We start from the raw sequence: 13113 nt of genomic DNA on the forward strand, positions 1-13113 counted from the left end.
CTTTTTTTGAGCCGCGACCCCCTTTCAACGTCCCGACGGAGCAGGCGCACCTCCTCTCCCCTTGTGCTTACCCTAAATAAAGCGAAAATGGGAGTCCGTCGGTGACGGATTGACGGAGCTTCCGTCGGTGCTGACGGACTGCCCACCACTGATGCTAGCACGGCCGTTTTGCGTTGCGTTGTGCTTTTTTCCGTTCTCTTGTCCAATGTGCGCACCTTATAAATATGCCAGCGTCCATCTGAACTGGCTGCCCTTCCACGCTAAGTGCATCTAAAAAAAAAAAAAAAATGACAGCTGTCAAAAGCATTAGAAAAGATTAAACCCGATTTGTGCGTATAGCGTATACATTTCCCGTAATCTTTGCCATTGGTTAAAAGTAACAAAAAACACCTCTGTGCCGGTCGCTCGCAGCCCTCGTCGGCAACTGGTTTCCTTTTGAGCTGGGGGAGAGGGACGGGGGGCGTTCTGCGTGACAGTTTTCACGGTACGGTTGAAAGTTTGAGCCGCTGCTGTCAGTTTGTAGTTGGGATTATATTTTTAAGAGGTTTAATGGGTTATTCTCTAACTCTCTTTCGAAAGAGAAGCCTGTGTGAGGTTCCGGCTGCCGACAGAGTCCTGTTGTCGATATTTTTATGTTTGAGTTGGATAGTCGCTGATATTCTTGAAGTGTTAACACTTGGAATTCGACGGTGTCAAATCAGCAACAATCTTTGAAAAGATGAAAGCATTTAGGTTGGCACTTTAAAACAGTCACAGATTAAGCTCAGTGCATTAATGGATTATGAGGCTGTGGGGTTTTTTTTTCTCCTATTTATCTGGTGCCACTCGCTCCACAGTGGCTCGGATGACGCAGTGGGATTATTGCGGGAGCAGGCCGCAACCGCTTTTCTCCAAACACGGGCGACCACATCGCCGCGGGAGCTGGGCGATGTACACCGGAGCGCTCGATCGTAAAGGTTCTATCCTGACTTTGGTCATCGTTCAAACGACTGACGTGCATCGTGGATTCACTTTGGTTGGTGCAAAGCGGCATGCAGTTTCTGCGGGATAAGGCCTTTGTAAAGGCACCCAATTCAAAGCCGATGGAGTCGCATTGCAATTGAAGTCTGTTGAGTGTGTGCGGTATGCCAGCTTCTTGGCCTAAGGCCTCTCAGGCCCGTAGGTTAAAGATGGATGTTGTTATTTCTGGAGCGTCGAATCTAAAAATAACCGGATGGTCTTGTGTAATAAGGAGAGATGGCGTAAGAGTAAGGCCCTTTTAGTGGGTTTGAATGGACAAGGGGGGTGGGGGGTGGAGGGGGGGGGGGGTGCTGCAAGATAGTATAAACAATCTCATTGCGTAACAGCAGGATGCAGAATCCCCTCTGCGTTACACGCCAGACACAACATTAGGTACACCTGCACAAGACCAAGAACGTAAGATGCCACTTCTCACATCCCAACAGAGACAGGAACAGCAAAACGCTCTCTGTCGTCACACGCCCTTTGTCAAACTTTTGCAGTCATGCAAGTCACACTTCTTGGGTGAGAAAATATCGGATCCATATGTAGTTAAGCAGGAGTTTGGAATCCAGAGCTGTCCCCGAACTCCCCCTCCCCCGCCCAAAAACCCCCCAAAACAAAACCTGTAGCCAAATCTCCAAAAGAGAATGATTTCACAACCTTTACCATTTTGCCACCGTATTAAAATCGCTCACTCTTCCTTTCAAGGTCATACACCTTTTCCGTATGCCGATATGTCACGCAACCCTCCCTCGCACCCGCCCGCACACCCCCCCGGCCACCCACCAACCCCACACCCACCCCGCGCAAGAGACACAAAGGGAAATATGTGGGCCGAAGTCGCAACAACACAAGAAGGAAGAAGGCAAATATTGAATGTTTGTTCCCGCTTTCCTTTTATGGTAGGTGGCAATGCACATTTACAACAAACAGCTTGAGGCAAATTCCATAAGGCGGGCTATATGGAAAAAGACACCACAGCTACGGAACCACACTACATGTGAAATCTATGGAAAGATGCTTAATTTAAAGCTTGTGGCAACACAATCTGTAAAGTGGATGGAAAGACTCCACATGTAAATATTAAGTTTATGGAAAGAAACGTCACGTGGCGTCTATGGAAAGACATCACGTTTAAAAGTCCATGGAAACACCCTGTATGTGAATACATGTGAAAGGGGAAGTCAAGTCAAAATGTTCCTTGAAAATAATACGTTGTATGTGCCCTCACTCGCGTAAACACGGCAATTCCAATTAATATCGGGTCTGTTGAATATGAATTAAACAGCAAAAACCCACATTTTTATCCAACTCAGGGTGGCCAGTTTGCCAACTGCTGTCGACTTAAAATGACATCACAGTGCCGAAGGGTTCAGCTTGCCAATGTCACATGACCATACCTAGAAAACAGGTGAGCCGTGATTGGTCGTTACCTGAGCCCTGCGCAGCTGTGATGTCATTTTCAGTCGACATAAAGTAGCAAAATGCCCCCCCCCCTCCGATAAATAAAAAGAGGTGGATTTTGCCATTTAATGGAACGCTTCATCCGGACATACGCATAAAGTCTATGGAATGACATTAAATGCAGAGTAAGTTTATGTCAATCGCCTCCACTTCATACCAAGTCGCTGAAAAGACAATACATGTAAAGTCCAAAGAAAGTTATCCATTGTATTGTATTTAAAGTCCATGAAAATTGAACTAGTAGCATGCAAACACACCAAAAATACACATCTGAGTTTTCATTTAATTTTACTAATAGTGGTTAACTTATTTTTACAATTATTTACTCGAATAATTAGAGACGCGATGCCCATGTGTGACATCCCAACATACAATTTAAGGTACTGACTGATATTTTACCCGCCGTGGTTACTGCGACTCTTTTACACTTGCATGACTGACTTAAGAATGTTAAAACGATGCGTTTCAAATATTGCCTGTGCAGATTTATGTTGGTGACGGTTTGCCTTTGGAACACATTATTTCGCCAGAATGCAATATGCGTAAATATACACGTGGATGTGTCTGCATGGCGAGCTAGTTCCGGATGTGGCCACCAGGGGGATACAGCACACACAATAAAAATCATACCTCAGAATGCAGTGGACAGTGAGAGTTCCCTACCTGCGAGTGTGTGTGCACGCATGTGTGTGTGTGTGTGTGTGTGGGTGGGGGTGTGTGTGTGTGTAAGAGAGAGACTTCCCATTTTGAGGGCGATGGGGTGGGGGTGATAAGACCACATACACTTTCACACACAGCCGAAACATTTGAAACATGAGTTGTTCTTTTCGAATGTCTACGCACACCCAAACACACGCTTGCGCACGCACACACTTGGGGAGAAACCGGCTCCGCGAGCGAGGAGCGACTGGTGCGCACAAGTGTGTCCGCTTTCAGCGCGCGTGAGGACGCCGATGCTGCGCTTCGGCACCCCCTCTCCCGCTCCCCCGCAACTTTTTTGACTTTTTTTTTTTTTTAACACAGCATCCTAAAAGAAGTTGGGACCCTTTTCCATTTTTTTTTTTTTTTTTGGTGGAGATTTCTTTCAATAAATATGGGTGGCTGACTCGCTGTCACTTTCCCACTCTTTTTAATTGATGAAATGTCTTTTTAAGGGTGGGATAAATAATTTCCAAAAAAAAAAAGAAAGGGGGGGGGGGGAAAGGTGTGACAGCAGCTTTGCGGACAACTGTGGATCTCTGCGAGTAACTCCTGCCGTCCGAAAGGAGGGGAGGAGGGGGGGGGGGCGGTAGGGGAGGTGGATGAGGAGGGGGGGCAACGGCCGTACCCCCCTCTCCTTGATTGATTAGTTATTAGTCATCCCTTTGGCTAAATGGGACCCATTGAAAAGGCACCGTGGAACACATACATGAATCAAATATTCCTCGTGTCCCCTCAATGTCTCCACAGTAGTTTTGCTTAAGAAGAGAGGGGGTCGTGGCTTCGCATTATAAAGAGAAGGGGGAAAACAGCAAAGCTTTATGAGGTTTATTTAGACACTTTCAACCGCAAAAAAAAGAAGAGGATTTCAAAGAGAAGAGGAAGTGTGGACTATATTTTTCTACTTGTTTTTTTTATTTTTATGTCCCATTTGTTGGCCATTTTCATTGTGAAAAAATGAAACTTTGGACGTCTCCCTGGGTGTCCTGCCTGGTGATTCTCATCCTGTGTTTTGGATCAGAGTGCGGAACGGTGGAGCGGCGGAAAGGCAGATCCAAGAGGGACTTGGTGCGCATGAGGGAGGCGAGAGCCGCCGTCCCGGGGGCTTGCGCCACGCGTCTGCCCCGGGGCAAGCGCTCCCTGGCCGGCTTGGAGCGCCGGGGGCTCCGCCAGCGTCGGCGCTCCTCCTCGCAGCCGGAGCTGAGCTCCCCCGAGCGGGGCAAGGCTGTCTACTTCACCGGCAGGGGCGACCAGCTCCGGCTCAAGCCCGGCGTGGAGATCCCCAGAGGAAACTTCACACTTGAGATGTGGATCAAGCCGGAGGGAGGTCAGCGATCACCCACCGTTATAGCAGGTAGGAACATCGTGTCGCTTGATTCCCTTATTTGATACATTGACATATTTTGCTGCAGTTGATGCCACTTAATCCGAGCCGCCCAATGACGGACAACTCGGCATCATTCGTGGCAGGGCAGCGTACTTGCACGCAGCTTGCCTCGGATGGAGCAGATTTAGCGCGTCAGCTGGTGTCGCCGCGCGTTCAGACGGAGGCGATTCCTCCAAAAGCCCACTTGGCTATTTTAAAACTATGATGTAATGGTACCGAAAGTTTGGCGCTGCGAGCACGACACGAGAAGTTGATATGGAGCGCGCGTCGCGCATTTTTGGACGTTATTCCAAACGATCGGCAGCAGGATTGAGCGCCTTTTGCGCACTTTGACGCACCGCGCTCATGCTGATCATACCCCTCCACGCAACCCAAAATCTTTGAAATTGATCAAGTGAATGATGATGATGATGATGATGCATCGGGGTGCGGAGGTGGACTTTCTGGGGGCGCGCGGGAGAGGAGGGGTGGGGGGCGCGGGGGAGCGGGTTCTCCATTCGGATCTGCAGCCGTGCGTTGAAAGCGGCACCAAAAGTCGAGGTGTGAAAGCAATTTACGGTGCACGACGACACGCGCTACCTCGGCTCGCCAACAGGGAGCGTCGCGCCACACGTTACCTGCTGCCTTTGCCTGCTTGTGCAGATGGCTGCATGGCTGCCTTTGAACCGAACTGAACTGGAATGAACCCGGTACCTCCTCGCGCGTATTCGCATGCAGCACGCTTTGGTGGGACTTTGCCTCCACCATATGAGCAAATTTACTTATTTCTATCTGTGTCTGACTTCACACACAACCAATCACGGTGTTGTGTGCTGTTTGCAGAGTACACTTTTGACAGCAGCCGGTTGGCATGCTCTGCAAAAAGGGGATGTCGGGGTGGGGGGCATTGTAAGAGTTTGTGGTGGCATTTCATGATAATACTATGTACACACATGGCCTGGGAGGCAGTGCAGGATACACTTTCGCACCTTTAAAAGAGCAACCGAAGAGAATTTGAACTTGATTCCAACACAAATATTGTTTTTTCATCTGCCATCTCTCACTACTTTATCGCCTTCTGCCATGGTGGGGTGGGGGCCTCCAAAAGAGAGCAAATAAGATGATCAAACAATCCCAATAAAGCCTAATCTTTTAAATCTAATTCAGGCCTAGGCAAATGCCCCATCCCCTTGTTTTGATCCACGGGGCTTGTTTGCAGCAGCTGTTTTCTAGACTGGCTTGTTTTGACCATTGCAGTTTTCTCCTTTCCATGTGTCCCCAGCACCCCCCCCCTCCTCCTTTCTCCCGCTCCTCTCCCTCTCTCTTCTCAAGTTTTTTTTTTTTTTTTGGACCCGTTTACGTATGTTGTTATTTTTCATTTGGAAAGTTGGGGGAAACCGTGCGTGAAATCAGACAGGCCAGAAATAAAAAGTCACCTCATTGTCTTTGGGCGAGTCGTGGGACGCGCTGTGTGGATTCATTAATAGATTGTAAAGCATGCTTGGATAATTTAGGTGTAGAAGAACAGATTTTTCTGGTCACTGTATTACGCTTTTGAATAAATATCTTTAAATTATTTAGAAGAAAAATGCCTGGACATGCACATGCGCCAACTTCCACTAACAACCCAGGCTAAACTCGAAAAAGTCACTCAGTGTATCACTTCAACAATATTTCCTTGACACCAATTCCTTTAATATTAGCCAGGGCTTTCCCACCATCGTGTAGCATCTTAGGGTGTTACAAAATGAGCACGGAAATGCGCGAATATTTTAGTTTTTCAGTGAATAGTCGAGGATAGGTTCCATAGAAAAAAATGTTGGCTGCGGGGAAACTCCAAAAAAAACATTCCGTGTCATTCAAAACACTCATGGATCACACAATTTTTAATCAGAGCGGACAAGGCCACTCCCGCAATGTGGAGACTGTGGAGACTTACCGCAGTGTCCGGCGGGAATTCTCAGCAAGCCTAAATAAGCACACAGGTTTATTTTGGGTCATTTGTTGTCATGTTTTTTTCTCATTTGTTACACTGACAAATTGGTTCTACCAATGAGCACAAGCCGTGCTTTCCGTATACTGTATACTGTATACACGCACACACAATCATATTTAACAGCTTAAATGTGTCATTGAAACATACAGCAAAAAGTTTGTCCAAATTGGTAACATGTGAGGTCATTCCCGGGGTTGCGGATTTTTGCAGTGTGTTAACAGTGTGTAGCTGTTGACACTTTGCCATTTGCCGTTTTATCGTTCTATTTGCTACCATTCAGAGCGGTTCACTGCTGTTATGGAGGTGAAGATTAAGTCCGAAAAGAGCTGCTCTGCACCCTGCAACGGAAGACTTGACAATAGACCGTGCAGTACAATCGTGGTGGGTAGTCAGTCATCATCCCATCATTATTTCAGGCCGGCCCAGGCCGTCCATCGTCGGCGGCGACAGCCAATTGGCATCAAGAGCGTACTGACTGCGCCACACGCAGGCACAGCACTATCAGACTCCAGTTAAAAAAAAATATATATATATATATATATAACAGTGCTGTATACCTTCCAGTCCCACAGACTGTAATGACTGTCACATATTGACTTTTGTTTCGCCAATCATCACAATACATGTTTTTTTTTTTGTTTTGTTTTTTTGCATGCACATGTATGACGTAATAACACCTATTGGCTATCGCACCCGCTTACAGTCTGTTTGGGCCTGAAATAAAGACAGAATGATGCCTGACGGACTGGACTGACTTGCCCACCCCTGCGGTACAAATTAGCTTAGCACATAGCTTAGCGTTGGCTTTGAGGTTTCCCGAGGAGCCGGGAAAGCAAGGAGGCTTGGCTACTGTTGGCCAAATTTGACGTACTGCCAAAAGCAGATTGGTAGCCATGAGGTGCACTCGCCAGAGGCAGAGCTGCACTGTGTTTGTTTATTGAGTAGCATGTGGCAATCACACCTCTTGTCCCTTCCCTAATACAGTGTGTTCCCTGTGGTAACGCATACCAAAAAGTAGACGTTATTTATTGTACACGAAGGGCTTGTTGAGAGGGGTATTTTCCTTTCTGACTCGAGAGCTGGCAAAGTCATCCTTTTGGTCGTCCAAATACTGTCTGTCGATTGGCATGCGTGACCAATCAACAGATCAAATCTCCGGGTACGTTTTGTCTTCTTGTTCAGTTGAGTACAGCTAAGATTGTTACATGTGGTCAGAATTGATCCCAGCTTGAACGAAAAAAAAAAAAAATCCTGTTACGCTCATACGCACAATCAGAACATCAAGTTCTGTATCCAAATGTTATGCAAACTTTGTTGTGGCCTATTAGCCCCGTATCCGGGTCATGTTGCATTGTCCCGCATCGGGGAGGGGAAGAAGAAAATAAATGGTAAGGCAAACCAGGGTTCTCTTCAGGGAGATTTCCATGCAGACATCAGCTGATATTTGCTGAGATAACGGATGTACTACTACCCAGTGCTTCAGTTGCATTCGTGTCTGGTGCGAACCAGATGAAGGCAATCATGACCACATTAACCCCCCCCCCCCCCAAAAAAACTGTCATACTGGGAAGAAAAATATTTTAAATGTCAATCGGAGATTCCCAAGTGTCTGAAGCAAAGACTCCGGCACGGCGTAGTCGTTGTTTGCATGTCTGCCTCACAGTTTGGACGTTGAATGTTTCAATATCCATCCTGCGCGTTTTCTCCGGGATATTCTGGCTCCCTCTCACATTCTTGCATGTAAGGTATATTGGAAAACTGTCATAGCCTATTGTGTGAGTGAGAATGCTTGTGTGCCAGAACTAAGTTCCCATTCATTGTGGGCCAGACAATCAACCAGCACATTTTCAACGAAAACTCGCTTTAGTCACCGCACAAAAGTTGCGGCGGCACAACTTGCGCCTATAACCCAGTCAACACGCTCGCTCGCAACGCCTCGAGCATCCGACCGTTCCTGGCCAAGAAAGATGTGTTTGATCAACTTCCCTACTCATTTTTTTCACCCTCTCTTCCGAGTACAAGGAGCTCATTTAGGCGACGTATTTTAAAGGCATGATCGCTGTTGAGTATCCCAGGAAGAATTATTATTATTTTTATTTTTAAATCATCTCAATCGTATTATTTCTGTCCGCGTAAACATTGCAATTGCTCTCCAAGCCAAATACGGAATGTACGGCCTTTATAACGAGTCGAGTGTGACATCAGCGATCACAATCTCAAACGGAATTCTTATTCGTTTCGCCATGGAGTGAATATGAGCGCCGCCAAGGACCTTAATGGGATGTCAATGTCACAATAAAAAAGTTACGGTGCAAAAAATAAAATAAAAAAGCTGTCAGGGTCCAATATCCCGAAACCCTTTTAAACTGACCCTTCTTGGCAGACTCGCAAATGCCGAGACTCCAAGAAGTAGTCTCCAATATTCAAGCCTGACAGCCTATTTAAATGTTTAAAGTCTCAATATCTGATGTCATGACATTTTTATCATCAATATCTTTTTTATTTGTTCATACTTTCGATTAAATATCGCTGGAATTTTCCGTCATCCTTCAGGGAAACTGGCTTTCGGAAGAAAGGGTTTTCACCTCTCGTCGGGTGACAAAGTCAACACGCTTCATTGTTTGTCCGGTCAGAGCCGACGTGTTTCTTTGTAGCGCGCCGCTCCGTTAATGCTGATTCACTTTCTCGAGCCTTTTGTTTTCTCGAGGGTGTTTTTGTTGGACCCAGTCAAACGCAAGTCGGCCTTTGGAATGAGTGCAAATCCCTTAATGTGCGCCGACAAAAACGTATATCATGGGAAACATACGCCGCTTGCGCTTGCCGTTCATCCCGAACGTACACTTTGGAGCGCGCCCAGGCATTCTCGGGACAATATTCAAAGAATCATAGACCACGTCACCAGCATAAAAGGATCAAAATGTGTACTCATGGTGTTTTCGGGTTATGTTTTTTTTTTTTTTTTTTTTTTACTCACTTTCAAAGTCAGGTATCCAAGTACTTGTGTCTAACCTGTTGGTAGCAGTATGATGGTACACTGCTATGTCCTGTTTTTGTGACTAGAGTTAGCTTGATGGGACTCGAATATTGGGTGTGCTAGCCGGGGGAGTCATGAAAGCAGGTGCTAGTAGTAATATCCGCGTGTTAGATTAATTGAGCATGGCAGAAACGATGACAGTTGTTTACACGAGGAGCCCTGCAAGCATTGGAGCACACCTTTTAGCCTTGAGTGCACCGGCAGACAGATGGAGGGCTTTTTTTTTTTTTTCCAACCGAGTGAAAAGACGGTGAGCGTCATCCACCTCAGGCCTGACCTTGACGCTGAACCCGGATCGTCTCTTTCTTTTTGGAACATAAGTCCATTGAATGAACAAGATAATGAATGCATCCTGAAGCCGCTCGCCTCTCTAATGAGAACCAGATCAAAGTTAACATTCACCGCTAGCCAGAGGCGGCCCGATCGATGTGGGAAGAGCGAGTTGAGAGAGGGTTTGATTATTCCCTTTATGATGACTAGTCACCTTAACGTGTTACTTGAAGCCATTCATTTTGAGAAGAAGAGGTAAACATTAGAAAAGTATCCATCCATCCATTTTCTAATCCGCCTCTCCTCACGAGGGTCGCGGGGCGTGCTGGAGCCCACCCCAGCTGTCTTGGGGCACTCGCCGAGGTACACCCTGAACTGGTTGCCAGCAAACCCCAGTTGAAAAATCACGTTTGGCCAACTAGCCTCTGGTCAGAAATATATGTTGTAATATCTTTTAGATATGCATTGGGCAGTCGATGAGGATATAATGAGCCAGGTGTGCCTCCCTGTCAGGGAACGTCCTCATTTGAAGGTGCGTGAAGTGACACACGTAAATATTTGTATATGTTTTTTGACTGGCCGGGAACCGGGAATGAGAGTCCCGGTTCCACTTAACGCCGCATGAGACCTCTGATAGTGTCCCCCAAAAAGGTGCCAAGGTGCCTTTGAAAATTTTCTGAAACGTAGCAGCCCGGGCCACAAACTCGCATTCACGTTGAACCCTCGTGGACCCGAACGTGTGCGCCGGTCACATACGTACCTCAACAAGCGTTAAACAAACAAACAGTTAGCATTCAGAGATCCCCCTAAGAAGTGAAAACACATTACCATGCTGGAGCTGACACACGTGGTCCAAGTGAAACAGGAAAAAGGTGTTTTGGTGCCTCTACAATAACAAGGCCTCAGCAGAGAACTGGTCTTTTCTGGCTACTTAGCTGGCAAGGGACATTTACACTAACAACTTTAAATGCACTCAGTGTTCACGAAAAAAGCCTATACAGAGAGATTTCCATGGAGTTTCCCTAAGCCAAACATGCACTTCAACCCAATTTCCAGGACAACACGCCCTCAGATATATGGAAAAAAAATAAATCACACTCATGCATCTGCGCTCCGATCTCGACAGCTGGAAATAACAATTACCCGAGTCGTACATATATTTGACTTTTACGAACGTATACGATTGAGTTGAGTTTTATTGAGGATCTTGGCGGGCGGACTGTTCTCGCATGTTCCCTCGTGTTCTGGTGGGTGATCACGTTGACTCTGCGGATAGCCTTGCGTGACGGATAAGACAAGACCACAATATCTGACCAAATCCACAGCTCTATTTAGACAAATGCATCAAAGCCACCCCCCTCCCCCCATGCCCCCTCTTCAAATCTGCGTGGAATCTCTGCATGCTTCACGTTTGCCTGCAGAGACATATTTGTACCACGCTTACTCCCTCCTGCTAACAGACTCCATTGTGTTGCGGCCAAATATCTCAAGCTCGAACATGGCAGTCCGGAGCAGCTGCTGTGAGTTTTCTCCACCTGAGTATCGATGTCTTTTAACTCTGGCGAGTCACTTGACTCTTGCTGTAAGAATAACAGGACCTTTTGGCGTCTTCTATAAAGACGTCCTCGGATAACGCCGCAGTGGGGAGAAGTGTTGCTTCTTGTCGCCGTCAGGGACTAAGCTAGCAAGAATCGTCATTGCGACCTTTTTTGGGATAAACAGCTAAAATGTTCCCGCGTGAAATAATTCACTTGTACGACTTCTGTGCAGGCAGCATGGGTTCAATTCCCACTTAGTGACTGCGTTGAATGTGAGTGCTTGTCTCTGAATGTATCCTGTGATTGAGCGATGACCAGTCCATGGTGTCGTCTTCCATTTTGCCTCAAAGTCATCTGCTTTGAGGCAAAATGCTGTGACCCTTAAGTTTTTTTTGTTGTATCGAAAATTGATGTATGTACAACTAGAAAACAAACAAACAAAAACTGACAAACGGTTACCTCGCACCGTTGATGCGCCACAGAAACGATTTTGGGAAGTGACAGACTGCCAGAACACGCAGACTTGGAGACGGTCGACCCTTCACGCTCGCTCAGCGAATGCGCATGTTAACAACGTTTTCTTCTGTCGTCTCCCCAGGCCTTTACGACAAATGTTTCTACGCCTCCAGCGACCGAGGCTGGTTGCTCGGCATCCGGTCGGTCAGCGAACATGGCAACCGAGACCCTCGCTTCTTCTTCTCCCTGAAGACCGATCGTGCGCACAAGGCCACCGTCATCCACTCCAACGCACGCTACGTCCCAAATCAGTGGGCGCACCTCGCCGTCACCTACGACGGCGTCTACATGAAGCTTTTCGTCAACGGCGCCCAGGTCGGCGTGAGTCGCGAGCAATCGGGTGACGTCTTCAGTCACCTGACCAAGAAGTGCAAAGTGCTGATGATCGGGGGCAACGCACTGAATCATAACTACAGGGGGGCGGTGGAGAGGGTGGCTCTGTGGAGGCACGCTCGAGGGCAGAGGCAGATTATCAGGGATATGCAGGGCAACGAGGATCCGCAAGATCTACCTCAGCTGGTCATACGGGAAACTTTTGAGCACCCGGGCAGGAAGTGGCTGACCGTGAAAGACGGTAGCTTCCCTCAGCCGGAGCAGAGGGGAGGTGGACGGATGGGCTTCCAGGGCGGCGGAGCAAACGCGGAAGGATTATTAGACACGACGCTCGAGCCTCCCGTTTGCGGCCAGACGGTTTGCGACAACGTCGAGGTCATCAAAAATTACAACCTGCTCTCCAGCTTCCGACGCTCCAAGAAAGTACGCTACCGCGTGATCAATATCTGGGACGATACGCGGACCAAGCCGACCGTGTCGGACCACCAAATCAGCTTGCAACACCAGCAACTGAATGACGCCTTCGGTCCCTACAACATCAGCTGGGAGCTCAGCATTCACAACATCACCAACTCGTCCCTCCGCAACAGGTTGATTCTCGCCAATTGCGACATCAGCAAAGTGGGCGACGACGCCTGCGACCCAGAATGCAACCATCCGCTCACCGGCTTCGACGCGGGAGACTGCGTGTCGGGCCACCGGAGCCGCTGCCCCGAGAGCAAGCAGGGCAACGGCGTGTGTGACCCGGAATGTAACTGGGAAAATTTCTACTACGACCTTGGTGACTGTTGCAACCCCGACATAACGGATGTGACCAAGACGTGCTTCAACCGCTCCTCTCCGCACAAGTAAGTCACCGCAAATCTCTTCCAGTCCATCACCGCAACGTTTCTTG

At 47.7% G+C, this 13113-nt stretch overlaps 1 protein-coding gene across 1 annotated transcript in view; it reads left to right on the plus strand.

The window, feature by feature from the left end:
- Positions 1-3780: 3780 nt before the first annotated feature.
- pappaa (pregnancy-associated plasma protein A, pappalysin 1a) overlaps positions 3781-13113 on the plus strand; it is a 76516-nt gene continuing 67183 nt past the window's right edge. Inside the window, exons 1-2 of the mRNA XM_086135331.1 lie at positions 3781-4519; positions 11968-13066. Of these exons, the coding sequence (XP_085991457.1) occupies positions 4123-4519; positions 11968-13066 (1496 nt within the window). The 5' untranslated portion in view covers positions 3781-4122. The remainder of the gene's footprint in view (positions 4520-11967; positions 13067-13113) is intronic.

Source organism: Hippocampus guttulatus, chromosome 17, assembly GCF_054856545.1.
Source record: "Hippocampus guttulatus isolate MCC_2025c chromosome 17, RoL_Hgut_1.0, whole genome shotgun sequence".
In the NCBI taxonomy this organism is placed as follows: Eukaryota; Metazoa; Chordata; class Actinopteri; order Syngnathiformes; family Syngnathidae; genus Hippocampus; species Hippocampus guttulatus.